Source organism: Somniosus microcephalus, chromosome 3 (assembly GCF_052327205.1).
Source record: "Somniosus microcephalus isolate GS21.2 chromosome 3, FLI_Smic_1.0, whole genome shotgun sequence".
In the NCBI taxonomy this organism is placed as follows: Eukaryota; Metazoa; Chordata; class Chondrichthyes; order Squaliformes; family Somniosidae; genus Somniosus; species Somniosus microcephalus.
Window position 1 is genome coordinate 244,251,074 of NC_140989.1, and position 27,982 is coordinate 244,279,055.

The 27,982-nt window shown below is 46.3% G+C and overlaps 1 protein-coding gene across 2 annotated transcripts; it reads left to right on the forward strand.

Moving 5' to 3' along the window:
* The first annotated feature begins 2,193 nt into the window (after positions 1-2,193).
* On the forward strand, positions 2,194-27,978 carry hsd17b7 (hydroxysteroid (17-beta) dehydrogenase 7). 2 transcript variants are annotated; one of them, XM_085982294.1, is made up of 9 exons: positions 2,194-3,049; positions 9,739-9,942; positions 16,567-16,659; positions 18,944-19,058; positions 20,839-21,033; positions 21,952-22,056; positions 22,156-22,212; positions 26,312-26,410; positions 26,798-27,978. In XM_085982294.1, exons 1-9 carry the CDS (start codon positions 2,982-2,984, stop codon positions 26,897-26,899), a joined length of 1,038 nt encoding a protein of 345 aa, XP_085838420.1. In that variant the 5' UTR covers positions 2,194-2,981; the 3' UTR covers positions 26,900-27,978. The 2 variants fall into 2 exon arrangements, with proteins under 2 accessions (XP_085838420.1, XP_085838421.1); XM_085982295.1 differs by having other exon boundaries at positions 20,839-20,886.
* Positions 27,979-27,982: the final 4 nt, after the last annotated feature.

Consider the following 27,982-nt stretch of genomic DNA (forward strand, 5'->3'; position numbering starts at 1 on the left):
CCGAGGCTTTTTTGAGGGCATGTTGTTGTTGGAAGAGAGAGAGCGACTGGGGGGAAGAGAGAGAGCGACTGGGGGGAAGAGAGAGAGCGACTGGGGGGAAGAGAGAAAGCGTCTGGGGGGAAGAGAGAAAGCGAGTGGGGGGAAGAGAGAGAGCGACTGGGGGGGAAGAGAGAGAGCGACTGGGGGGAAGAGAGAGAGCGACTGGGGGGAAGAGAGAGAGCGACTGGGGGGAAGAGAGAGAGCGACTGGGGGGAAGAGAGAGAGCGACTGGGGGGAAGTGAGAGAGCGACTGGGGGGAAGAGAGAGAGCGACTGGGGGGAAGAGAGAGAGCGACTGGGGGGAAGAGAGAGCAACTGGGGGGAAGAGAGAGCGACTGGGGGGGAAGAGAGAGAGCGACTGGGGGGGAAGAGAGAGAGCAACTGGGGGGAAGAGAGAGAGCGACTGGGGGGAAGAGAGCGACTGGGGGGAAGAGAGAGAGCGACGGGGGGAAGAGAGAGAGCGACTGGGGGGAAGAGAGAGAGCGACTGGGGGGAAGAGAGCGACTGGGGGGAAGAGAGAGAGCGACTGGGGGGAAGAGAGAGAGCGACTGGGGGGAAGAGAGAGAGCGACTGGGGGGGAAGAGAGAGAGCGACTGGGGGGGAAGAGAGAGAGCGACTGGGGGGAAGAGAGAGAGAGAGAGAGACTGGGGAGAGAGAGAGACTGGGGTGGTGCCGAGGGTCTTTTGAGGGCATGTTGTTGTTGGAAGAGAGAGAGAGAGAGACTGGGGGGAAGAGAGAGAGCGAGCGACTGGGGGGAAGAGAGAGAGCGAGAGACTGGGGGGAAGAGAGAGAGCAAGAGACTGGGAAGAGAGAGAGCGAGAGACAGGGGGAAAGAGAGAGAGCGAGAGACTGGGAGAAGAGAGAGAGCGAGGGACTGGGGGGAAGAGAGAGAGCGAGAGACTGGGGGGAAGAGAGAGAGCGAGAGACTGGGGGGAAGAGAGAGAGCGACTAGGGGAGGGGAAGGGGGAAGGGGAGGAAGGGGAAGAAGGGGGTGGGAGGGGAGGGGGAGGGAAGGGGGGTAAGAGGGGAGGGGGGAAGTGGGGGCGGGGAGGGGGAAGGGGGGAGGGAAGGAAGGGGGTAGGGAAGGGAAGGGGGGAGGGAGGAGAGGGGGAGGGGGAGAGAGGGGAGGGAGGAGAGAGGGAGGGGGAGAGCGAGAGGGGGAGGGGGGAGAGAGAGAGGGGGAGGGGGGAGAGAGAGAGGGGGAGGGGGGAGAGAGAGGGGGGAGGGGGGAGAGAGGAGAGACGGGGAGGCGGGAGAGAGGCCGGGTTAACCCTCCTCCCCCTCCCGCGGTCCACCCCTCCCGAGCCCCGCCCCCCCCCTCCAACACACGTGTAGGTACGCTCTATAACTTTTGAGTGTATAGAGGACAGACAGACAGACCAACCGCTTTTATATATATAGATATAGATAGATTAAAATAAAAATTATTTGTACTTTTTTCATAACAACATGCCCTCAAAAAACACTCGGCACCGCCGGGCAACCCAGCTAGTACATATATATTTTAGGTTAAAATGTTGCCATATGCGAACTGCGTGATGTCGTGTGACATTGGCCATGGATAGTCTGGGGTCTGCAGTGTGGTTAATTGCTAACCTGGCCTGCTCCTTTAAAGTTGCTACTCAGGTACTCCCTGTGGGGAAGTCGTCTAAATAAGTCCTGAGGTCAATAAGCATGTTGTTGCTGTTTAGTGAGAGACGTTTGTACATCAACAATGACTTGTACATTTCAAGCTACAGTTCAGAGAAAAACAATAAGCCCCCTTATTATTTTAATACTTTGGATTGTGACATCTGGTGGTCGACTTTCACTGCCTTCGCCTGGCATGGACAGGGCAATAGTGGCCTCAAAATGGGGTCGGTAGCCTGACCACTTCATGAACACCGGCACTACGGCCGACTCCATCTTGAAAGAAGCCGTCCGCCAGGTGTTCAAAGCGCTCGACTGTATCAGGCGATCGAGCCCTTTTAATATTGACATCGGGGGATCCGATGACATCAATAGGACCTTGATTGCCATTTCTGGTCAGAGCCTGTGCCGTGCAAAACTGTCACACAAGTACAGTAGGATTACAAAGGAGATTAAGGGGAAAAATACTATTGATTGACTACATCTAAATCAGATGTGGCAGTTGGCGGGGCGTCATTTACAACAAGGGAACAAGACTGGGTGGGAGAGGGAGCTGATGACTGAAGGACAAATAATGTAGGCGCAAGTTAATGGCAGGAGTTTCTGTTCCACCTACCCAACAACTGAGTTCAAAATTCATCGAAGGAGTTTGAATTTTGTACCAAATCTGGCCTCCTTTTGCTTTGCAATTGACTCAATGTGGTAGTTTAAAACATCTGCAATACACTGATTGTGCTCCTGTTATATGTTTCAACGTCGATTGAAAATCTGCCATGGAAAATCATCTCCAATCCATGTCTCCTGTCGATGCAAACAGATGATGCTGAGCAACTGAGGAGAATAAAGAATGAACGGAGAAGAGGGGACGGGAAGAAAGACTGCACTAACTTTAAAACGAGAAGAAAATTGCCATTTATCTAAAGCTGCCGATTCTAACAGTCACTCCTCCTGTACAAATTCCCCTCTTGCACTGCAGCTATAACTGTCTGTATTGTTGATGCCCCTGCGGCTGTAGGCGGTTGCAGTATTTTGCTATTCTCCCGTGCGTTGGGACCCCGAATTCCAGGGAGCGCGGGCTGGCCCCCGATCGCTTCAAAATCTCGCGCACTGGGCGGCCTGGCCTTTCTGGCGGCCGGCGCACGCCGTACTTGCACAGTGCCTCGGGCGACGGTGACGCGCGGTGGTCCGAGGAGGCGGAGCAGGAGCCCCCGACACTACCGACTCCGTACCTGGGAGGAGGAGAAGGCGGCGCGGGTGAAAGAAGCTGTCTGCAGGCGCCAAGTCGAGCTCCTACTGCCTGGGCACCGCGCTAACATGGCTCTGCCGGCCGTTTCCCGAGCAACGTGCGCGCGCAAGGTTGTCCTGGTAACGGGGGCTAACAGGTAACCATGGAGATTAAGAATGGGGCGAACCGGTAACCAGCCAGTGATTCCACTGCCTCCTGCCATAAATGTACCTGTAAAGCACAGGGCTGGTTCTGGCAGCGACGTCTGCCTTTCTTTTTCCTCTGGCACAACACACACTGCTGTTAAAGGAAAGAATGCCCACATGGGCACGGGACTACAGCATTGTTTGATCTATATCTTGGTATATTAGCCACTGCCTTGAGGCAGAAGGGGAACTAAGAAGAATATTGATGGGGAAATTACTCTAATTGCTGGAAGCCTGCAAATTGGTAGCCTGCATGCATGGTTGGAAGCACAGCCAGGCAATATGCAATGGTGATATTACATTATTATGCTCTGGGGAAAATATCAATATCATACATACACATGTGCAGAATATAGCTTGTACCTTATTACCAGTTATGAACTGTTTAGGTCGCTCTGGCTACTTGCCTCTCACTTCCACGGTTTTGCCCAAGCCAGGAGCGGGAATGTGTAGTGCCCACCGGTAAGCTCAAGGCCTCCTGTGACCGGTGGGCACCGCAACACAGGCACTGTATAATCGACAGAGATAACAATATTATGATTCAATTTTAATACAAGCGTCTTCAGTTCTGATTGGACTTCACGTTCAGATAGTATATTAGTGGTGCCTCCTTAGATGAGCTGTAGAGCTGTAACCCAGTGTCGCCTTTATTGGTTAAATCAAAAATAGGCATGGCTTGTTCTGAAACACTACAGATCATGGATGATATTCAATAGATTGTGTGGAGGAAATCAGGGTTGGCGTGCAGCAGATAGTCCTGATTTCCTCACAGCTCAGCAGTGGACTCTACAAACAGGTGTGGATGCAGAATGCATTTCAGTTTCAATGCCAGAGTCTCAACAGACCTTATATAGTTTGTGTGGGAGGTTTGGAATACATGGTTTGCCAGTGACAAACTTTGAAATGACACATTGAATAATGAATGGACTTAACTGCATAACCTACAAGTAGCTACTGTGAGTATATTATGGCAGTGGGGTTGACACAATGTATAAATTTGTTGCATTACACTAAAATCAATGTGCTAACAGCCCTTCCCCTTCGCCTGGCACCTTCCCATGCAAGCGCAGGAGATGCAACACATGCCCTTTTACCTCCTCCCTTCCCACTGTCCAGGGCCCCAAACACCCCTTCCAGGCGAAACAGAGATTTACTTGTACTTCTTGCATTAATATACTGTATTCGCTGCTCACGATGTGGTCCCCTCTACATTGGGGAGACCAAACGCAGATTGGGCGACCGCTTTGCGGAACACCTCTGTTCAGTCCGTAAGGGTGACCCGGAGCTTCCGGTCGTCTGTCACTTTAATTCACCGCTTCACTCCCACTCTGATCTCTCTGTCCTCGGGCTATTACATTGTTCCAATGAAGCTCAACGTAAGCTCGAGGAACAGCACCTCATCTTTCGATTAGGCACTTTAATGCCTTCTGGCCTCAACATTGAGTTCAACAATTTCAAACTATAACCCCTACCCCCATTTTTCATGCTGTATGATTATGCCATTCCCATTTGCAACATTTTATCTTTCCTGCCTCTTACAAAAGCACAGTATGTTCCTTCACCCGTTCCTGTCTCTGCACCTGCTTAATATCTGTTACATCTCCAGCTTTTTCCTGTTCTGATGAAGGGTCCCAGACCTGAAACGTTAACCCTGTTTCTCTCTCCACAGATGCTGCCTGGCTTGCTGAGTTTTTCCAGTGTTTTCTGTTGTTATTTTTGGTTTGTTTTTGAAGTGGTTTATTTCTGTGTTGTATGCATGTGCATCTGTAGAACAACATTTCTCTTATGCTTGTGTCTGAGTTCTAGAAATATAATGATGGTGAAGAAACTTATTCTGTCATGGTGAATAAATAAGTAATTGAAGTTGTGACAATTTCTGTGGCAGGTGAAATGTAGGTATAGTAATCTGGGATGTTATGATTAAGGTTATCCACCAGGTGGTGCTGTAGTCAATTCTGCTGCTAAGGTCAGAGGTTTGCTTCCTGTTAAGGTCAGAGGTTTGCTTCCTGTCAAGTTCAGCAAAGGTGCAATGCCTGGAAGCAGGCCTGCCTGGTTGTCTCGCAGTCGTTCAATAAAGTACTCGTCCTAATCCTCATACCTCGCCTCTTCGAGTTCCTTGTCTCACTACATGGATTTATCACAGTAGGCATCTGATGGTGTAGGATATAAAAAGGAAGCTAAAACAAAGCAAGATAACAAGATGGACATGATTGCGTGAAAGAAGTTATTGTAAATCAGGTCAAAAGAATTAAGGAAAGGATACAGGAAGGATAGTCTGAATGTAATCAGACAAATCATGGTTCAAAATATAGCAATTAATATTCAAAAGGCAGCAATTAATATTTTTAATTGGAAGTGGAGGTAGTGGGCTAATACTTTGGTGAATATAAATAGGTTAATATTGAAGGGTGAGTTTATGGGCCATATAATAGCAGATAGTATTCGGTATGGATAAACATAAAGCATTATGCTTTGGCTCCAATAACATAAATCATTCACATTCGCTGCTGACTGCAAAATCTGAGTCATGATCTGGTCATTTATTTCATTGCTGCTTGTGAGACCTTTCCATGTGCAAATTGGTTGCTGTGTTTGTCTACATTACAATAGTGACTTCACTTCCGAAGTACTTCAGTGGCTGTGACATGAAAGGCGATTATATAAATGCAAGTTCTTTCTTTCTAAAAACAAAACACTGCTTTTACTGTTTCAAGTTCATATGAAGCCATAGCCGAGTACATTTAATAATATAAAATAATAAGAGACTTCCCGAAAAGTTTGGCTGTCATACTAATAACTACACGGGATAACATTTGTGAATGGAGTAAATATGACACTAAAATGGTTTGTTAACTCTAGTCTTAAAATGTTACCTTCACATAAATGTTAATTTTGACCCTCAAACTGCATGCCCCTGAAATGATAACTTAATATCATGTACATAGCTCAGAGAGGAAGTGTTTGGAGATAATAACTTACTGTAGCAAAAGCACTTCTTAAATCAGATCCTTTTCCTTCAATCCCAAAGTAAAGTTCTGTCATAACAACAGAAAATGCTGGAAAAACTCAGCAGGCCAGGCAACATCCGTGGAGAGAAAAAATAGAGTCAACGTTTCGGGTGAAAACCCCTTTGTCAAGACTAAAGAAGCACAGGAAATGAAATGGATTAAGAGGCCAGGCAGGGAGAGAACAAAAGAGAAGAGACATTAAGAGGTATTCAAAACGAGACGAGATGGTGATAGGACTAGTGGAGACAAAGACAGCGCTAGATTAGGTGTGAAATGCGCTGGCAGAATGGGAGACAGCTGCCATGCGGGAGAGAGAGAAAAAAAATAAAGGGGGGGGGGAAAGGCCAAAACAAAAGTGTGGATAAAAAATAGAAGTAAAAATGTAATGGGGGCCGAGGTTATGATCTGAAATTGTTGAACTCGATATTGAGTCCGGAAGGCTGTAAAGTGCCTAATTGGAAGATAAAGTTCTGTCATGCTCACCTTGGCTGTGGTTACACATATCTCTAGTATAATGCTTGCCTGTGTGCACACTCCTGAACTAGTACATTGTTATGTTGTGAGAGCACAGGTTGGAATGTCTGCTTTATCAAAACCTATAAACGGAAGCAGAACTTATTTAAAAGTTGCCAAGGAGATCCAACAGACCCCCGGAGCGCTTTTTAGACTCTGCTTGACACTGCACTGCAGTTGCACTGTATCTGATACGAAGCCCAAGTGGTGCAAGATGCCTCCCAGGTTCCCTTGCCACTGTGTACTAGAGTTGAGCTACACATAAGTGGCAGATAACTGCACCTTTAATCAGCAGTCCCACAGATAAATATGATCTGTCTCTATTATAAAATCAGGTAACTTTTAAAACAAAACTTTTTTTTAACCAACTAAATGTCTCGCTGACCAGGTTGTGCAGCATGCAGCACACGACAACGAAATGGGAGACTCGCTCAGGCGAGTACTGTAGGGCTCCCCCGGAACGATCCAGACAGCGGAACCGTTGCTTCAGCATGCCGATTGTTTGCTCAATGATGTTCCTGGTTGCTTGATGGCTGTCATTGTATCGCTCTTCAGCAGGGGTGCTGGGCACACGGAGCGGGGTCATCAGCCAGGTGCACAAAGGATAGCCTTTGTCCCCGAGAAGCCATCCTCGTGGGTGAGGCTGAGCCTCGAACATGTCTGCCACAGAAGTCTGGCACAGGATGAAGGCACCATGGCTGCTGCCTGGAAAGCGGGCATTGACAGCTAGGATGAGCTGCCTGTGGTCACACACCAACTGCACGTTGAGCGAATGGTAGCCCTTCCGGTTGCGGTAATCCTCAGCATTCTCTAGAGGTGCCCGCAAAGCCACATGCGTGCAGTCAATGGCGCCCTGCACCATGGGGAAGCCCGCTAATGCTGCAAAGACCATTGCACGCTGTTGCTGCTTGTCAACGGTCATGGGGAAGGAGATGAACTGACGTCTCCTTCTGAAAAGGGCATTGGTCACCTGGCGGATGCAGCAATGTACTGCAAACTGGGAGATGTTGGAAATGTCCCCAGTAGCGGATTGGAAGGAGCCGGTGGCATAGAAGTTGAGAGCCACCGTCACCTTCACTGCCACCGACAGAGACGTCCTGCTCCTCAGCTGTGGCTGCAGATCTCCATGAAGCAGGTGGCAGATCTCAGTGACCACTGCCCTTCTGAATCGCAGCCTCTGAACACACTGCTCCTCAGACATGTTCAGATATGAGAACTGCTGGCGGTATACCCTGGGTGGGTAAGGCCTCCTTTGCCGACGCCTGTTGCCCCTTCTCCGTCTGGCCATGACTGGCACTCTCTCACGATGTCTCTGAGCCCTTTGAATGCAATGGTGAAGCCCAACGTTTCCACCCATTGCAGCCCCCATTATATGTTTCCAATCAATGCTATGACTCTGAAGTTAAAGACAAGTGCAAAGCTGTGGCCTGAAGCCACAACCAGCACGGTAGCATAGTGGTTAGCACTGTTGCCTCACAGCGCCAGGGACCCGGGTTCGAATCCGGCCTCGGGTGACTGTGTGGAGTTTGCACATTCTCCCCGTGTTTGCGTGGGTTTCCTCCGGGTGCTCCGGTTTCCTCCCACAGTCCAAAGATGTGCGGGTTAGGTTGATTGGCTATGATAAATTGACCCTTAGTGTTAGGGGGATTAAATATGTGTGGTTACGGGGATAGGGTGGGGTATGTGTTGATGTAGGGGTTACGGGGATCGGGTGGGATATGTGTCGGTGCAGGCTCGATGGGCCGAAATGGCCTCTATCTGCACTGTGGGGTTTCTGTGATTCTGTGAAGTACCTGTGCGAGTGTTGAGCCAAACCAGAAAGATCTCTACCTTTGTCTCTCTCCAAAGATCCGTCTCTCACAAAGAAGGAGTGGTGCAAAATGGCTGCCATTTATACTGCAGGAGGAGTCCCCTTTAATTAGCGCCCCCTGTGCCCCACAGCGACTGGGAACCGTTCCCCTCTACCAGTCGCTAGGGGCGCCAGGCGCACAATAGGCCGGCGCCACTGAATTTCCGGTTTGGGGCGCACAAAGGTTGTTGCACCATGAAATGACGTCTGCGCGCGCAAAGGTTTTGCGCCGCCGCTAAATCTTAACTGAATTTCGCGAGAGGCGCAGATCGCGCTGCGCCCGGGCGCTAGGCGCTTAGCACCCCACTTCTCCTCCTCCTAAGGCGCTAGCAGCTGGCGCAAACAACTGAATTTCTAGGCCTTGTAGTTTTACTGGTTTTTATGTATGCTGCTAAAAAGTAGTAGAGCTAACAGCATTTTGGTCAGAATGTATGGGTTCAATCAGTGCAAATACAAGAGCTGCATCCTATTTCCAGCTGTGATGAAATGGAGAAATAACAACAAATGTGCACTGGGCACTATATATCTGTTGCTGGCTTGTTTGTCGGATGAACATCCCAGACTTTGTACGCTACTAAAATTGAAGTTTAAACTTCAGGGAATATCGCTTCCTTTCTAAAACATTGAACTTAAATGAAAGATTGTCAGAAGATCAAAAACTGTTTCCCTGATCCTATCACTTGCTTCTAGCACACTTGCTTTGCCAGTGCCAAAATAGGTCTTCATATTAGACACACTTAGCTGTGTGTTCAGTTATAAATTGTGGGTTTTTTTTGCACACACAAGCTGTGTTTGTGGTTTAGTGCAATTCCTTCTGACTACTCAACTTTCTATGGCTGTGTACACCACTGCCTTTTTTATAAGTGACATTTTGTGCTTGAATTTTTGTCTGAAGTTCATGTGGTGCAAATCTGTTTTAATGACATAAAACAATTAACAATTTTAGAGACATTCTTGAGGTTGCAATATAACACTAACAAGAACTGCAGATTTCTTCAAATTTCTTTTAAAGCTTTTATATTTGTAACCTTCCTATCGCCATCCTCCATGTACCCACTTCCAATCTCTATGTTTTCTCATGTTCCCTGAGGTCTGGCCTTTGGACTTCTCTGGTGGAAATCCACACTGTTTCATACCCTTTCCATGGGGATCCAGTACTCTACCATTACAGATAGCCTCTGCTCCATTTTTTTAACAATTGCACTGTATAAATACTGCCGCTAGCTATGTGTTGTCCTTACGGTTGCTAACAGCTTTATTTCCTTCCCAGTGGCATTGGCCTGGCTCTTTGTGAACGCATTCTTTCTGAAGATGACCAGATACACTTGTGTATGGCATGTCGAAACATGCAGAAAGCTGAGGCTGCTAAGTCTGAACTTCTGCTGTCCCATCCTGAGGTTGATATTAGCCTTTTGAAAGTCGACGTTGGGAATATTAACTCGGTGATCAAAGCAGCAACAGAAATAAGGCAAAGGTACCACAATAGCATTGTTAATAATATCGTTAATGTAGCATGAATTTAATTGCTTGATATTTGCCAAGTTGATTTTTAATGATTATTCCAGCAGACCAATATAAGACGAGGTTCTCAGTGCCACGTTATGTAGCTGTAATAAAACTCATTTGCTGTAAGTTTGAAGAAGAATACTCTCGTTAAAATTTAAATACTGTTCATTTGTTAAGTTTGTATTTTGTGAGTATAATTATGGCCTGGTGGCTCGTCTCTGCACTGCCTTCAATGCTTGACTGTCTCATTCGTATCTCCGACACCAGAAATAGACACATTATTCAAGTTGTGGTTTGACCAGGGCACTACGCAGTTTGGTCATGACATCCTCTAATTTGTATTCTTCTATTGGTTACATAGGTCAACATGCTATTGGTTTTGTTGATTGATGCTCAGCATTATTTGGACATTTTGTGCATTGAGCCTAGGTCTTTTTCAACTTCATCTTTAGCTATTTCAACGTTATTTGTGGAATAATATATGCCCATTTTGCCTTCCTGTGTGCAGTACCTTACACTTGTTCACATTAAATTCATCTGCCATTTTTTGGCCCACTTACATATTTTGTCCAACTCATTTGGTAATTTCTCAGCTGCCTCCTCTGATTCTACTGCCCCTCCTAGTTTAGTGTAAGATGAGAATCATATATGTATAAATTCAAGTGTAGCCATTGACCAAATAATATTACCCATAATTACTCCTGGGTAACTAGAACTTGTTCAAAATGTAGCTGCAGACAGTCAAAAGCAGTTTTGATAACAAACAGCCACAGACTGCAAGTGAAGGTCAAATAGGTTTTTATTGGCTAAATAACAGAGTCCACCCTCGTGGGTGATCGGTTCCAACAAGGAAGAATACTAGCCAAGCGGTCACCTTTATACCTGGGCAAGCAGGCGGAGCCATGGGCGGAGTCAGCTGAGGTATGCCTAGGTATAACAGCGTGCGTGGCAAGAGGTAACCTTTTGTAGTGATAACAACAGTGTTAACAACAGTGTAACAATAGTGAACGGTTGTGAACGGTAACAGTGGTTTACCACATTCACCCCTTGTTTAAAATTGAGTCCGGCGGGGTGAAGTGTACTACCAGTTCGTGTATGTCAGTCTCTCAGGAGGCCTCGTAAGCCTTTCTGATCGGCGCAGCAGCGGCGGCGGTGGTGCAGTATCCGATGTTAATGCTGGTGTCTGCGTGGTCGACGAAGGTTCCTGGGGTTCCGGCATGCCGTCTACAGGAGCTGGATTTGGGGGAGTGGTGGGGGGCAACGGTGGTATCTCAGGGGTGCCCGAGGGTGCGAGGTCTCGCAAGGAGACAGTGTCCTCCTGCCCGTCTGGGTATGCCACATAGGCGTACTGGGGGTTGGCGTGCAGGAGGTCCACCCTCTCGACCAGGGGGTCCGTTTTATGGGTCCTCACGTGCTTCCGCAGCAGGACGGGCCCCGGAGAAGTCAGCCATGTTGGTAGCGAGGTTCCCGTAGTCGACTTCCTGGGGAAAACAAACATTGGTTCATGGGGGGTGGCGTTAATGGCAGTGCAAAGCAGTGACCGGATGGAGTGGAGCGCTGCCGGGAGGACTTCCTGCCAGCGAGAGGTTGGGAGGCCCTTAGACTTTAGGGCTAAGAGGACGGCCTTCCAAACTGTCGCATTTTCTCTTTCCACCTGGCCGTTCCCCTGGGGGTTGTAGCTGGTGGTCCTGCTCGCAGCAATACCTCTCGCGAGCAGGAACTGGCGAAGTTCCTCGCTCATGAAGGATGCGCCCCGGTCGCTATGTATATAGTTCGGGAACCCGAACAAGGCGAAGAGGTCGTTCAGGCATTTGATGACCGTGGTACTGGTCATGTCTGGGTAGGGGATGGCAAAGGGGAAACGGGAGTACCCGTCAATAATGTTGAGGAAGTACACATTACGGTCAGAGGACGGGAGGGGCCCCTTAAAATCGATGCTCAAGCGCTCGAAGGGGCGGGTGGCCTTGATCAGGCTTGCTCTGTCCGGCCTATAGAAATGCGGTTTGCATTCGGCACAGGTTTGGTAGTTCCTGGTCATGGTCCTGACCTCCTCGATGGAGTAGGGCAGGTTGCGGGCCTTAATGAAGTGGTAAAGTCTGGTGACCCCGGGGTGGCAGAGGTCATTGTGGAGGGTCCGCAGTCTATCAACTTGCGCGTTGGCGCATGTACTTCGTGATAGAGCATCTGGGGGGTCGTTGACTTTACCACAAGATATCGTAATCGTAGGTGGAGAGCTCAATTCTCCACCTCAAGATCTTGTCGTTCTTGATTTTGCCCTTCAGCTTGTTATTAAACATAAAAGCAACCGAACGCTGGTCGGTGAGGAGGGTAAATCGTTTGCCTGCCAGGTAATGCCTCCAGCGTCGTACCGCCTCCACAATCGCCTGGGCCTCCTTCTCGACAGAAGAGTGTCGGATCTCAGGACCCTGGAGGGTCCTTGAGAAGAAGGCCACAGGTCTCCCCGCCTGGTTAAGGGTTGCAGCTAGGGCGAAGTCGGATGCATCGCTTTCCACTTGGAAAGGGATGGACTCATCCACTGCGTGCATTGTGGCCTTCGCAATGTCTCCTTTTATGAGGGAGAAGGCTGCGCCTGCTTCTGCTGTCAGGGGGAAGGAGATGGACTTCATGAGGGGTCTGGCTTTGTCCGCATAATTGGGCACCCATTGGGCATAGTAAGCGAAGAGCCCCAGGGTTCTCTTCAGCGCCTTTGGACAGTGGGGGAGGGGAAGCTCCATGAGGGGGCGCATTCTTTCGGGGTCGGGGCCGATGACTCCGTTCTCAACTACGCAGCCGAGGATGGCAAGGCGCGAGGTGTTAAACACACATTTCTCCTTATTGTAAGTGAGGTTCAGCCGTTGGGCCGTACGGAGGAATTTCTCCAGATTAACATCGTGGTCCTGCTGGTCGTGGCCGCAGATGGTAACGTTATCTAGATAAGGGAACGTGGCCTGCAGCGCGTTCTGGTCAACCATCCGGTCCAGCTCCCTTTGGAAGACCGAAACCCCATTGGTGACGCCGAAGGGAACCCTAAGGAAGTCGTAGAGGCAGCCATTCGCCTCGAAGGCGGTATACTGGCGGTCCTCAGGGCGGATAGGGAGTTGGTGATAGGCCGACTTGAGGTCGATGGTGGAGAATACCCGGTACTGTGCAATCTGGTTGACCATATCAGATATGCGGGGAAGGGGGTATGCGTCCAGCTGGGTGTACCGGTTTATGGTTTGGCTGTAGTCGATGACCAGGCGGTGTTTATCGCCGGTCTTAACGACTACGACCTGGGCACGCCAGGGGCTGGTGCTCCCCTCGATGATGCCCTCCTTCAGGAGTCGCTGCACCTCAGAGCTAATAAAAGCTCTGTCCCCGGCGCTGTACCGCCTGTTCTCGGTAGCGACGGGTTTACAGTCACGGGTGAGGTTAGCGAACAAGGAGGGGGGCGGGACTTTGAGGGTGGAGAGGCCGCAGGTGGTATGCGGCGGGCGGTTTAAATTTTGCTGGTTGCAGACTGTGAGTGGGGGGAGGGATCCACCGTAAGCCAAAGTGACACTTTGAAGGTGGCTTTGGAAATCCAGCCCTAGTAGGACGGCGGCGCAGAGCTGGGGCAGGACGAGAAGTTTAAAGTTTTTATATTCCGTGCCCCTAACCGACAGGGTCACCACACAGTAGCCGCTGATGTCTGTTGAATGGGACTTCGCCGCCATCGAGATCCGATGGCGCGTTGGCCGGACAGTGAGGGAGTAGCAGCTCACCGTGTCTGGGTGAATAAAACTCTCCGTGCTTCCGCTGTCGAACAGGCAGGTCGTGGCGTGGCCATTTACTTCGATGTCCATCATGGACTTGGACAGATGATGCGGGAGAGCTTGGTCAAGCGTGACGGAGGCCAGTGTATGGCTGAGTGAGCTGCTGTAGTCTGCAGGTGAGGCGGTGGTCGGGTCTGGAGACAAAACGGCGGCCGAGTGCGGCGAACAAAATGGCGGCGCCCATGTCGCGGATCCCCACGAAGTTGGACAAAATGGCGGAGAAGATGGCCGCCCCCACAACTCACATGAGGCACTGCTGGCGTCTGTGGCCTTGATCAAAGATGGCCGCCCCACGACTCACATGATGCAATGCTGGCATCTGTGGCCTTGATCAAAGATGGCCGCCCCCACAACTCACATGAGGCACTGCTGGCGTCTGTGGCTTTCCCCCTGCAGGCGTTTACGAAGTGGCCTTTCTTTTTGCAGCCGGAGCAGGTCGCGTTTGTTAAGTCTGTGTGTTCTAGTTATTGTTAATAAGAATCACTGCACACAGACCACAAGAGTAAATTCAACAGGTCTTTACTAGTCGGAGGTCAGGCTGAACTGCCCAATAAATCATTACACAGCACTTATATACCGGTGTGGTCACCACCGGTATTACAGTATACAGCAGCCAAGATAAAGTAGTGCATCTCTTAAAATAGCTCTCTTAAAGGTGGAACGGTTACATACACCACAGCATTCCTTGCAGGGCAGCGCGCCCTTTGATGTCTCGCCTGGCCACAGAAGAAGCAGCTGGCGGCCCGATCGCGGAGGTCCGCTGCCGCAACAGGTCCCGGGGGTGGCGGTCCCGATTGATTCCGGGACACCGACGCCGTAGTAGGTCCCAGGGGCGGCGGTGCGAGGGGTATTGCGGCCGGAGTCGGGCCCGAGTCCCAGGGTCGCGCAGCACTGTACCTGGAGTACACCTCGAGGTCCCGATGGGCCACTTCCAGGGAGTGAGCGAGGGCTGCAGCTGTTTTCAATTCGAGGTCCTTTGATTCGAGCAGTCTTTGCCGTGAGTAGTCGGACCGAAGGCCTTTCACGAAGGCATCGCGGATATTTCCTTCAGTATTTTCTGCAGCCGTTACAGCTTTAAAGTCACAGTCCCTGCCGAGTGTTTGTAGCGCCCGTAAAAATTCATCTACAGACTCTCCTGGCTGTTGCGAGCGGGATCTTAGGAGATGTCTGGCATACATTGAATTTACTGGGCTCCGGTACTGCTCTTTTAGCAGGTTGAGGGCGTCCTCGTATGTAGCAAGGTCCCGGATGAGTGCAAATACTTTAGGGCTCACCTGGGCGGTCAGGACTCTTAGTTTGGATTCCGGAGGCACGCCGGAGGCTCCCAGGTAGGATTCGAAATAGCTCAGCCAGTGTTCGAAGTCGAGGGCTGAATTCGCTGCCTGTGGGTTTAGATCCAGGTACGGCGGTCGGAGGGCTCGCAGCCAGGTCGGCTGCTGGGGCTGTTGTAGCTGGCCGTTTGGCTGGGGCTGTTGTAGCTGACCGTTTGGCTGGCCGTTTGGCTGCTCCGGTCCATACATTTCAAAATTTAGCCAATAAAATTGATATACCTATCAATTCAGTCCATGAAAAGCGACGAGTTAAGGTAGTAACTATAGGTTTTTATTGGCTAAATAACAGAGCCCACCCTCGTGGGTGATTGGTTTCAACAGGGAAGAATACTAGCCAAGCGGTCACCTTTATACCTGGGCAAGCAGGCGGAGCCATGGGCGGAGTCAGCTGAGGTATGCCTAGGTATAACGGCGTGCGTGGCAAGAGGTAACCTTGTGTAGTGATAACAACAGTGTAAACAGTGTAACAATAGTGAACGGTTGTGAACGGTAACAGTGGTTTACCACACTAACCTCTTATTTGGAACTTTATCAAAGGCCTTCTGAAAATCCAAATACACCACATCCACTGGCTCTCCCTTATCTATTCTACCAGTTACATCCTCAAAAAGCTCCAGTCAAGCTGAATATAGGGAGTTAGGAGGTAAATGAAAAAATAGGACCTCAAAGGTAGTAATCTCAGGATTGCTACCAGTGCCACGTGCTAGTCAGAGTAGAAATAGAAGGATATTTCAGATGAATATGTGGCTAGAGGAATGGTGCAAGGGGGAGGGATACAAGTTCCTGGGACATTGGAACTGGTTCTGGGGGAGGTGGGACCAGTACAAACTGGACGGTTTGCACCTGGGCGGGACCGGAACCGATGTCCTAGGGGGAGTGTTTGCTAGTGCTGTTGGAGAGGGTTTAAACTAAAATGGCAGGGGGTTGGGAACCTGTGCAGGGAGACAGAGGAAAGGGAAGCAAGGATAGAAACAAAAGACAGGAAGGAGAAAAGCAAAAGTGGAAGGCAGAGAAATCAAGGGTGTAAATCAAACAGGGCCATAGTAAATAATAATTCTAAAAGGACTAAGTGTGTTAAAAAATCAAGCCTGAAGGCTTTGTGTCTTAATGCGAGGAGCATTCGTAATAAGGTGGATGAATTAGTTGGATGCAAAGAATAAACTTCTCTCTGCTCTGCCCAGAACTGAAGATGTGAGGAAGATAAACTGCCTTACTTTGAAATCTGTAAATATAATGTAGAATCAGTAAGAGTTTTTTTTTAATTTTATGTGTCCTGTTCTCAATAACTGACCTACAAAAGCTTCTACTTGATTCATTCAGGCGGTCTAACCTTGTTTGCAATCTAAGCCTGATCAACCTGCTGTAATCCTGCATCCAGTATTAATTGCAACAGATACTCTGCATTTTATGGGTATTGTGTATATAAGTCAACTTTCACTAAATAGTTAATACTTTGTTTTGATGCAGGTATCAGCGCTTAGATTATCTCTACCTAAACGCTGGGATTATGCCAAATCCTCATTTCAGTTTGAAAGCCTTTCTAAGTGGTCTGTTGTCCAGGTATTGTACCAACGGTGTTTAGAAGTAATTGCTTAAGTTGCTGATTCACATTGAACAAGAATATGCTTAAACCTCCTTCTTTATTTTTTACTATAGTCCTGAATTTATCTTAACCCTGTGGTGGGAACGGGGTGGGTTTGGGTCAGGCACCCATTTTACACCCCGTCCAATGTTACTCTACAATGAAATCAATGGAGCGTAAAATGGGGAATCCAGCCCAAACCCACCCTGCTCTCGCCGGACAACTTGGGTTACAATCGGGGCTTACATTTTATTTACTATTGCTTACCTTTTGAAACTTTCCATTTTGTATCTCAAAGATACATCCACAGTGGCACCTACCTTACAGCAGCTAATCTCTGAGCTGTGGCTGCCCTCCCCATGTGCCGTTGCCACTACTTGCTGCTGCCTCTTCCCCTCTCCCCTTTCCAAAAACAGAGCCAAGCATTCGCTTGACACTCTCAAAAGTCAAGTTCCTAACACCCAGCTTGAAGTTTCTGAAGTCTGTTTTCAGCATTTTTAAAACAGTAAAAACACACTTCGGGAACTTTTAAACCAAGCCTTGAGCCATTTGAGAAAATTCTTGTTTCTTCCCTCCACCCTGTCACAAAAATTGTATTGACATTCTGCCTCAAAGTCAACTCAGGGTCTTGTTGATGGGGTTACTTAAAAGGGTTTCCCCAGCAGTGACTAGGACTAGGATTTTAATTCTGGGAGCCCATTTAGATCACAAGGATGGGACGAGTGGAAATGATGTGGAACAGAATACAGGAGCTGCGTTTGGGATCATTTGGAGTTTTCAGAGCATGGGAGAACAACAAGGATGACATTACAGACATTGGGCTGGATTCTCTTTTGCGATCCCACCTGAAATTTGGGATAACGACAGAGAGTGAGGAAAAACTCCACATTGCCGCCTGCCCTGCATTTCTCTCCTCTGGGATTGCCAGCGGCCACTCCTTTCCTACCCACTACATATAAATAGTGGCGGGAGTGTGGGGCCTGAGTATCATGGGGATTTGTAGGGGCCTCGTATCCCTCCAATCTGGCCCCCAATTAATTACCTGTGTAGGCTTCAGTCTCTGCCGAGATCTACAAGGCTGCAACTCCATCAACCTTTGGGCCGATTCTGCCCCTTGAACTGCCTGACTGCTGCAGTGACGGCAGTGTAGCAACACCAAGATTTTGTGGCCGGGCACTGGTGGGCTCCCTCTTGGCGGCAGGATCCCCACCAAGACTCCGCCATACTACATCTGTAATGACTTCCACCTAGGAAACTGGGTCAGGTTTGCAGCGCTGTCAGAGAGACCGGTAGAATGCTCACCTTGCCAGAACACCGCTGCTGGAAAGAAAATCTCTGACATTGGGTCTAGAGGTGACAGAAGCTAGGGTAAGGGTTTCAGAAGTGGAGGGGATGACCGAGGCAGGCAATGTTGTGGAGGTGGAAGTAAGCAGTTTGGTTAATAGATAGAATGTGTGGTAGTGTATCATCCAGCTCGCTGTGAACAATGCACAAGGGAGCTACTTTCTCAAAGAAATTGAAAAGATTTTTGCATTTAGTGCACATCCATCACACCCCTCTGTTACAGATGCAAAATAATGTTAAAATGAAAGGGAGAGTCACACATTTTATCCTACGGCCTCCTAATGTGTTTCACCGGCTGTTTACTGATCCTTTGACCTCAGCAATTTACAAGCAACTACAATTACTTGAATTTCAGAGAGTATTTAAAAAAGTGGCTAGCTCCTAAACATCAGTATCGTGCTGTAGACTCCAGAGCAATGCCACAGGAGATTAGCTAACCTTACGAAAATCAATTTGTGAACAGTTGCTTGAGGAGGGTGAGGTGGAGGGGGAGTCATAAAGAGTAATGTCAACACATCTCAGCATGTGATCCCATTGGTTAATGACCATAAGCAAGATGACTCTAGCTCATTGCAGTGCACACTCCTTTTCCATAGGAAAAGAAAGTAGAGGTAAATTGCCTCTATCATCTAAGTACTGTACATGAAAAATGTATTCTTGGCAAAACCTACAATTAAAATTTACAAAAAATGAATTCCAGTTATATATTCTGCTGAGAATACAGTTCTGAATGTCTTTTAATGCTCAGTCCACTGCTCACATTTACCATTAAAGCTTTCTCCATTTAATAAAATGGTGATTGACTTCTGACTCTGCGCCATCAACCAATGAGTGGGACAGCGTGTGTTATGTATTTGTGATCAAGATTAATTGAAGCTAATAATCATGTTGCCTTGTGATGGTGTTTCAATTTGGCAGAAACATTTTCAGTATGTTTTCAACGGGGGAGGGATTGCTTACCCAGGAAGATTGGCTCACCGATGATGGACTACAGCAAGTCTTCATGACAAATGTCTTTGGACATTTCTTACTGGTAAGAATGTATATGTAATTATTACACTGGGCGTGCTTTCATATAAAGTCCATCCGTTGTGTTCTGCCGTAGGGCAGGTCCTAACTCAAGTCTCACACATGAGATTATTGAGCCACTCAATAGCGAGGTGGTTTCCCATTGCCTTCCTCACAGTTTTTATCTTCCCAGTACCTTCTCCCAGCCAAAGCTAAAGAGCCCCACTTACTCCTTACAAGGGGTGGGGGGGCACCCACAATCATCCCCACTAGACATAAATCCAGTATTCAGAGTCAGCGCTCCAGTTTCCGCTTGCCAGGGCTGTCTGGAGTGGGGCCTGAACCCATCCTTTCTGACTGAGGTGGGAATACAACCACTGAGCCAGAGGTCCCTCTGTCTAGACACAAGTAAACCAACCCCCCCCTCCCCAACCGTCCGCCTTGCGGGATATCACCCCAGTATTTAGAGACCGTATTCTAGTCTCCACTCGCCGGGGTTGTCTGGAGTGGGGCGTGAACCTTTCACCTTCTCACTCAAAGTACTAGTTATCATTGCTGAAGTAAGCTTCCAGCTTTGTCTTCTGCAGGACCTTAATCATCAACCATAAGTAGTGTTGCAATACATTGTTGGAACCAAAACCAATCAGCTATCTGATTGAAAACTTCAACTCCATATTTTGTGTTTCCCATTTAAACAACTTGATACAGATGTCCTAGAATGTAACGGGATATGAATTTTCTCTAATTTTTTTTTCTCTATGGTATATTTATATTATTAGTTATCTTATTTCCACCTCCTTACCTTTTTAGTCTTTGCCTCTAGATACAAAACCAAAGATTCCTTTTGTCATCACCTCCTTCCTCAAAAAAAAATCCACAACCTTGTAGTCTTTGCAAACTACAGCCCCATCTTCAACCTCCCTTTCCCCTCCAAAGTTCTTGAACGTATTGTCGACTCCCAAATCCGTGCCCCTCATACCTGCAACTCCATGTTTGAACCTTTCCACTCCGGTTTCCATCCTTTTCACAGAACTGAAACTGCTATAACCAAAGTCACAAATTACATCCTCTGTGACTCTGAACGTGGTGCATTATGCCTCCTTGTTCTCCTTGACTTCTCTGCAACCGTTGATGTGGTTGATAACATCAACCTCCTCCAGTGCATTTCATCTGTTGTCCAGGTCAGTGGAATTGCTTTCACTTGGTTCCAATCAAAGTGAGAAATACCTATTCAATCATAGCCCAAGCATCTCCAGCAATGGTTTCTCTTCCTGCTTCCACACCATTACCACGGAGTCCCCTAAGGATCTCTACTTGACCCCCTCCTCTTCCTCATCTATATGCTGCCCCTTGGCAACATTATCCTCAGACATGGGGTCAGCTTCCACATGTAAGCTGACGACACCCAGCTCCACCACTTCTCCCGACCCCTCTACTGCCCCTGTGTTGTCATACTGCTTGTCCAATATCCAGTCTTGGATGAGCCACAATTTCCTCCAGTTAAAGCATTGGGAAGACCGAAGCCATTGTCTTTGGCCCCCGTCACAATCTCTGTTCTCTAGCCACTGATTTCAACCCCCTTCTCAGGCTGAACCAGACTGTTTGCGATCTCTGTTTCCTATTTGACCCGCGCTGAGCTTCCAAACCTATTCTCTGCTGGAAAGACCACCCACTTACATCTCCATAATATCGCCTGCTACATTTAATGACCTGTATATTTACATTTAAAATCGTACCATATAATAAACATAAAATATGTTATGCAGCTAAACTATTCATTTTTTAATAACATTTTCATTTCCTAGATACGAAACCTGGAACCTATACTCGGTCAAGCTGGTTGTGCATCGCAGGTAGTTTGGACATCTTCTAGTAATGCAAGGAAGTCTGCCTTCAGTTTAACTGACTACCAGCATAGCCAAGGTCAGGAATCCTACAGTTCATCCAAATATGCAACTGATCTGCTGAGTGTAGGCTTGAATAAGCACTATAATAGCAAGGTAAACTTGGTATCAATTGTTGCAACACACTTGACGAAAATGTAAAGACTGTGATGAGATATATTGTAAATTTGAACAAGCTGCTTTACTTATGAACAGTAACACTGTCAAAGTTTAGAATAGGTTAGAAACAACTTTTCAAATATTTGTCTGATATAGTGAACGGTAGTGGACCCGTTTATATACATGCTTTAAGTCCTGAAGCGCTTACTACCCAATTGGAGTGTCGGGGATTTATCTGCCCATTAATAGACTATAGCAATGTAAGCCAAGGGACTCCTTGCATTGTGCTCCTTCCCAACTTTCCTGTCCGTAGGATTGGCCTGTTTATATATACAGTACATATACACACGGACCAACTCTAAGGCTGTGAAGAAGTCACAATCTTCAAGAGAAAAGGCTTAATGAAGTTGGCAAGTTGTATAACAGATGCTGAATTTTTATCACTGTTTTGGTGCGAGGGTTGTATACTTTTATTGTGTCTTATGAAAATCAGTTCATAAAAGGAGGGAGGGATGCGAGTGAGAAGGGAGAAAGTAATGTCAACACATTCCAGCACGCACTTCCATTGCATTCCATAGGAAAAGAACATAGAGACAAGTTGTCTCAATTGTCTAAACACGTGAAAAATTAAATTCCTGGAAAACCTACAAATTCACAAATCTTTTAACTTTCAATAGAATATGTTCTAAAACATTATTGGCTGGAGCTGTAGATTTGGTGCTTCAGGTGTATCATGGAAGGAATCTGTCCTTGAGCCTGCACTTCAGTTACATTGCCAGAATTACATCTATGTCAATCGAATTTTTATTCTTTCAACATGTTACTGCCTTCAGACACTAGTAGGGCTTTTGGAATTGGTCAAACACATACTTTAACTTGGTCTTTCTGACTGCCCAGTTGCTCTATTGTTTCCAGGGCCTGTTTTCTAGTGTGGTGTGTCCGGGTCTTGTTTTGACTAATTTGACCTATGGTATACTTCCTCCTGTCTTCTGGACATTAATTACACCCATTATGTGGCTGGTGAGTAGAATATCTCGTGCATTTTCAAACCATCCAGAACACCTGCTGTGTTGCATTTGCACTTTTAATAATGCTTCTGTTACTTGTTCTGTTCTCCAGATTCGTATATTCACAAACTCGTTTACTCTGAGCCCGTGCAATGGATCAGAAGCATTGGTATGTAGTCTGAAAAGAAGACAACGATATTGATATCACCAAATAAATTGTTTTAATCCTTTTTATTATCATCAACAACTCGCAACATTTTATGCGAAACAAAGTTTTAAGACCTTTTAGGGGTCAAATTTTATTCCCAAAGGACAGTCACTGAATTTCTTCATCAGCACACGTTACTAATGAAATTGTCCAGTGGCGACAAGTCCGGTAAAGTCCCATGAGTACATACCTTAAGAGTCATCATATGAAATGCAAACTTTAAATGCCATACACATTAAGGCATAAACTTCTGTATGATACAGCCAGTAGTGGTAACATACTGGTGGTTCAGTACTGCGATTCACAAGAGATTTTTTTTTTAAACAAACGTAATGCTTTGGCACAGTAGGAAGATGTGGGCTCCCAAATCGCTCTCGCTGCTCTTCTGTTCCTATGTAACTAGCTCAACATAACAAAGGCCCACTTCTCAGTCTCTGAGTAGTCCATGATGCTAGGAGAACCTAAAGAGAGGAGGAGGAATAAAATGAATGGGGAGTATTAACAGTTTATGGACATCTAACCTTGGCAGAGTATGGGTGACATAATAAAACTCACTACGCACTTGGTTTGAGCATAAAGCAAGGCTTTAAGCAACTTGTTTCAGAACATGGAGGTCTAGTTGTACTTCACTAGTTCCTTGTCTTACAAAATGTCCCTGACAAGCTGGGCCCACGCCCGAGTATTTATACTCCTTGGACGGCGCCACCAGCTGGCCGTCCAGCGTTATTTCACAAGTAGTTTCTTGATGAATGATGAGATTTATAACATTGGGTTCTAAAGAGCCTTGAGTTCTTTTCCAACAATAAGTGACTGTTGCTTATGGCAGTGCATTCTGGAAACTGGCTACTACAATCTGCTCAGTGGTGTTGGCAGCCTTTCTCCCCCCCAGTGCTGCACACAAGGTCAGGCAATGCTAGTTTTTGAATTTGTATTGCAAGTAAAATTTAAAAATGTGGCAGTGGAATTAGAAGTTGCAAGAGGATTGCACAAATAGAATTCCAGTTCTCACTGTATTTTATAAGTTGTGGAGCAGTCTTTATACAGCCGAGCCTATTGCTTGCCTTGACAAAAGATGGATCCTTAGATCTCTACAAATAACCCAAGATTCAAAAGGATGCACACTTATTCAATGCATTCATTTAGAATATAAATTATTACTTTTTGTTAAGACACTTTTCCAAATTAGTTCAGACCTCTTGTACTATTGAACTTTCAAAAATAGATCACCCCCACTCATGGTCAAAACGTCTAGCAAAGTATTTTAGTAGCAAAGAGACTAATTTAACCATGTTAGGACCAGGAAAGGATGAGGATATAAATGGTGTATTGCTAAGAGTTAGAGCTTAAAGTCCAGTTCAATTGCATGAAACTGCAAAACAAATATTTGCTTTGTCACTTGGCTTATTTTGCACATTGGTACCATTACATTAGAGGGAACCTCACACAAGCCAATAACCTTTAATGTTGTGCAATGTGCATTTTAAGCGATGCTTTTAATTCATCACCTCCAATTACTCCCACCAGTACCAGCATAGCTTACAGACTTGTGATCACCTGTACTTCATTCTAGTTCCCTGTCCCCCTGAAGCATTAAATTCAAAGTCCTAGGGGGAGAAATTCGGTATCGCCCATTTTGGGGCGCTAATATCGGCCGGGCGCAAAGTTTAGCGCCTGGCGCTAATTATCACCTCCGACTGCAAAATTTGCCTCTATCGCCCCTGGAGGTGATTTGAGCGCTAAATCAGGCGCTACACACCTCTCTTAAGGCGCAAACATCAGGGAGCGAGGCGCTACCTCAGAACGCTACCGAAGCTCAGGTGATGCCAATTACCATGGAAGCCAGACACACTGGCGCCATCCAGTTCTTAAAGGGGAGAGGCTATCTTGCTGGCCAGCCACACCCTGCTCATTGCAGCCTTGATTCTCGGCCTGGAGTGACCTCAAAAGCAATTGTGTGGAAGCACTAATGGATAGGCCCAGGGAAAGAGCTCAGCACTTCGGAACCTCAAAAGTAGTGCTGAGGGCCAAAACTCCTTAGGACAGCGTTAAAACAAAAAACTTTGCCGACAAGAAAAGGCAGGAAGCACCCGCCTTTAAATAACGCTCCCTCAGCCCCTTCCCGACGTTCCCCTCTACCTATCCTTCCTAGTGGCAGGGGGCGCGACTCAGTATCCGGTCTGGGGTGCTACCGGGGCGTTGCACGCTTGACTGACGTCACGATCTGCGGGCGCAGGAGATCGTGGCAGTAGTGTTTAACGCCACCACAAAATGTCTGGTCAATTTCACGAGTGGCGCAAACATCGCCGCGCTCGGGCGCTAGTAGGGCACTAACGGGAGGCACTAATCAACTGAATTATTCCCCCCTAGTCTTTGTCTAAAAATCTCGACGTGGTTTTGCCTCCACTCTCTGCACTCTCCTCAAGCCCTGAGTGTTCTGTCCCAACACAGGGCCCTTTGCTGCACCATTGCTGGCAGAGCTTTCAGCTACCTTAGTCCTACTGTTTGGACTCCCTGGCTAAACCTGTCTCTACATGTCTTTCTATCATTGAAAACCATCTCCTTTGGTAACTCCTCCTAATCTCTCCCTTCCTGGCTCAGTGCCTGATTCCCTTGTACCTATTTGGGAAGTACCTTGGGATGTTTCTCTGTATTAAAGGTACTATATAAATGTAAGTTGTTGCTGCAGTGGTGGTACTGAGTTAACTGATCTCATCCAGGTTCCTGTTAGTTATTCTAATTGGCCTCTGTGTCCCAGGGACACAATCATCCAGGGCTCCTGGGAATTCCTGTTTACTCTCCATTAACCCCTACTGGAAAGTGCATGTAGGGAAGAATGGGATCGTGGTTGAATCTCCTACCAATACTGGGCTCACACATGAAGAATGGTCACTTGGGTGAAGTACTGGAGTGTAGATGTCATTAATTGAACCATACCCTAGCATGAGCCCCTGTTTTCAAGGGACTCAAAAACACGTACGGTATGGCTGGGCTTTGAAGAGTTTTTCATAGCTTCAAATTTGTGATGAGATGTAGTGTATTTTAAATGTGAGGTACAAATAGAATGGTTGGCTAAGTATCATCACAAGTGAGGCTAGTCATAAAATATTTGATCCCTTAAGTTGATGAAAATATTTATTTGCTGGTATCTTTTCTGTTTCTTTGCAACCTGATTATAAATAATTCAGTGTCATTGTGTACATAGAAAGTGCCAAAATAATCATCAATTTTGTCTTAAAAATCTTCCATCAAAAAACTTGACATATATAAACAATAAGAAGTCATGACTGATTTATGCAGGTCCAATTATCTCGCAGCTGATGTTTTCAGTTTTGTAGCTATGTGCATTCAGTCCGTGTAGTTCAAAGTTCAGTGGATTCTTGGAGATTACAGTATAATTCAGTTGTCCCACAAACCCCCACCATTACAAAATGGCAGAACAAGCTAACTTTAGTGCATGGATCAGTTCTATGAAGTCATTAAATCATTACAAAAGTTAATTATTTTCAAATGATTACATTTTTAAATTCTAGGGCATATTACCCTTGTTTTGCATCTTTTGGCCTTACTGGGCCAAAGATCGCTGGATATACCATTGACCTGCTCCTCAGAGTCCAGCTATGCTGCCAATGACTGGCTACTAGAAGACATGTGAGCGTGACCTATTGACCACTATTGGTAATTCTCTGCACGTAGGGAGGCAGTGTACCTCTGCCTCTGTTTGTGATCTGCCCACACCACACTCTGAATTTAAACAAAAGTTTATGATTGACCTGCATCCTTTTTCAATCTGCCTATAACTAAATAAAATGCACTAGATCCTTTCCATAAGGCTGGTTATGGGAGTGATGTAAGATGTGGATTCCTTATTTGAGAGGTAATCATAATCCTGTCCTGTCGTAGATTGTGTTGGTGTAAGGAGTTGGTACACTGCAAGAGAAATGCCACAAACTTTCCCATTTGTTTTGTGCCTTTTTTAATAAAAAAAAGAACTTTTATATGGCAATTGCCAACAGTGCTATTATGCTTCTTATTCCATTTCTGTTCTTTTTAAATTTTCTAGGTTTGGTTGTTCACACAGAAGCCAGAGTCACTGGACCCATTGGTGAAATACCACAGCTGTACATCTGGATTAGGGAATAATTACGTAACCCCATGCAAGGTTAGGTGACTATAAGTGTATTATAACAAAAATGTCGCCAGATTATTTATAAACCCTTTTATTGGATCTTTTACAATAACAAAGAACAATACTTGTGCATTGGATTATATGGCATCGGATTTAAGTACAGTTGAAGCCTGCTAATTTGGATACTTGGTGAAAATTAACTTTTCCTATGTATCAGAATGTTTCAATATTGCCATCAGTATTAGTCCAAATAAATTAGGACTCTATTGTTACCTGAGAAATTGTCCTTATAAATCAACAACATCATTGCTATTCAGAATTTATGAAGGCTGCCAGTGATTTTTCAATTAATGTAAATAATTGTGGTGGTCTGTGTGCACAGCCTCCTTTGTGATAACGGGCCTTTTGTGTTCTTCCTAGATGGACGTTGATGTTGAAACAGCTGAAATATTTTATCAAGAGTTGTTGAAGCTCGAAAGCAAGATGAAAGCAAATAATGACATTACTGGGGACCATAGCTAGCATATTGTGATGTTATTAATGGTGCATGCAACAATTCTTAATGGGAGCATATAGAAATTAGTTTATTAAATGATAATTTGTAGGTATTGTATTCTTAACACGAGTATAAACCCTTTAATTATGGAATTTATTTTGTACTTAATTCAAAACAATTCAGGTTACTGTCTTTATTATCCAGTTTATTTCTGTAATATTCTATCGACATTCCTCTGCTAGTCAAAGGATTAACCAGGTTTCTGTTTAGGTAGGGGGAAAATATATTTTGCTGGCCAACCTGGGTATGTTTTTTGGGTGAGATTATTGTATTCCTAGTATAGATGGTAATGAGAAAAATGGTATTGAATCATCTCCATTCCAATCCTTCCCAATAAATGTAGGCATCTGAATCTTCTAAAAATGGGGGAACATAATTCATGTAATAGTTTTCAAGCAATATCCAAAGGAACAGCACAGTTAAATTCCAGTGAGTTGTAACCAATCATGATTTTTTTTTAATCACACATTTGACCTTAATGACATCCATTTGGTTCAGCAGTGAGCTCAAGAGGAGCATTACCGGTGAGTAAGGAGTTGGTCACCTCCCTGCCTCCTTGCCCAGAGAATGTTGCATAACATAAGGAAATTTAAAGGGGGACAGGGGAAAATAGTGTCCCATTTCCTAAGAAAGAACTTGCATTTATATAATGACTTCACTTTTCCAGGACAACCAATTAATTTTATTTGAAGTGGAGTTCCTGTTGTTAAGTAGGCAAATACAACCACCAAATTCCAGACAGCAAGGCCCCACAAACAGCAAATTAGATAAATTATCAGTTTTGGTGGTGTTGGTTGAGAAATAAATGTGGACTGGGACACTGGGAAAACGCCTCTGCTCTTCTGGGTGCCATGGGATCTTTTACATTTACACCTCAGTGTAATATCTCTTCCAAAAGACAGCGCCACTGATAATGCAGAGCTCCCTCAGTACTGCACTGCACTGTCAGCCTAGATTACGGCCTCAACTTTGCAGTGGGGCTTGAATTCACAACCTTCTCACTACGGTAATAAATGCTTGTGGTAAACCACTGTAGTTCACTGTGTTCA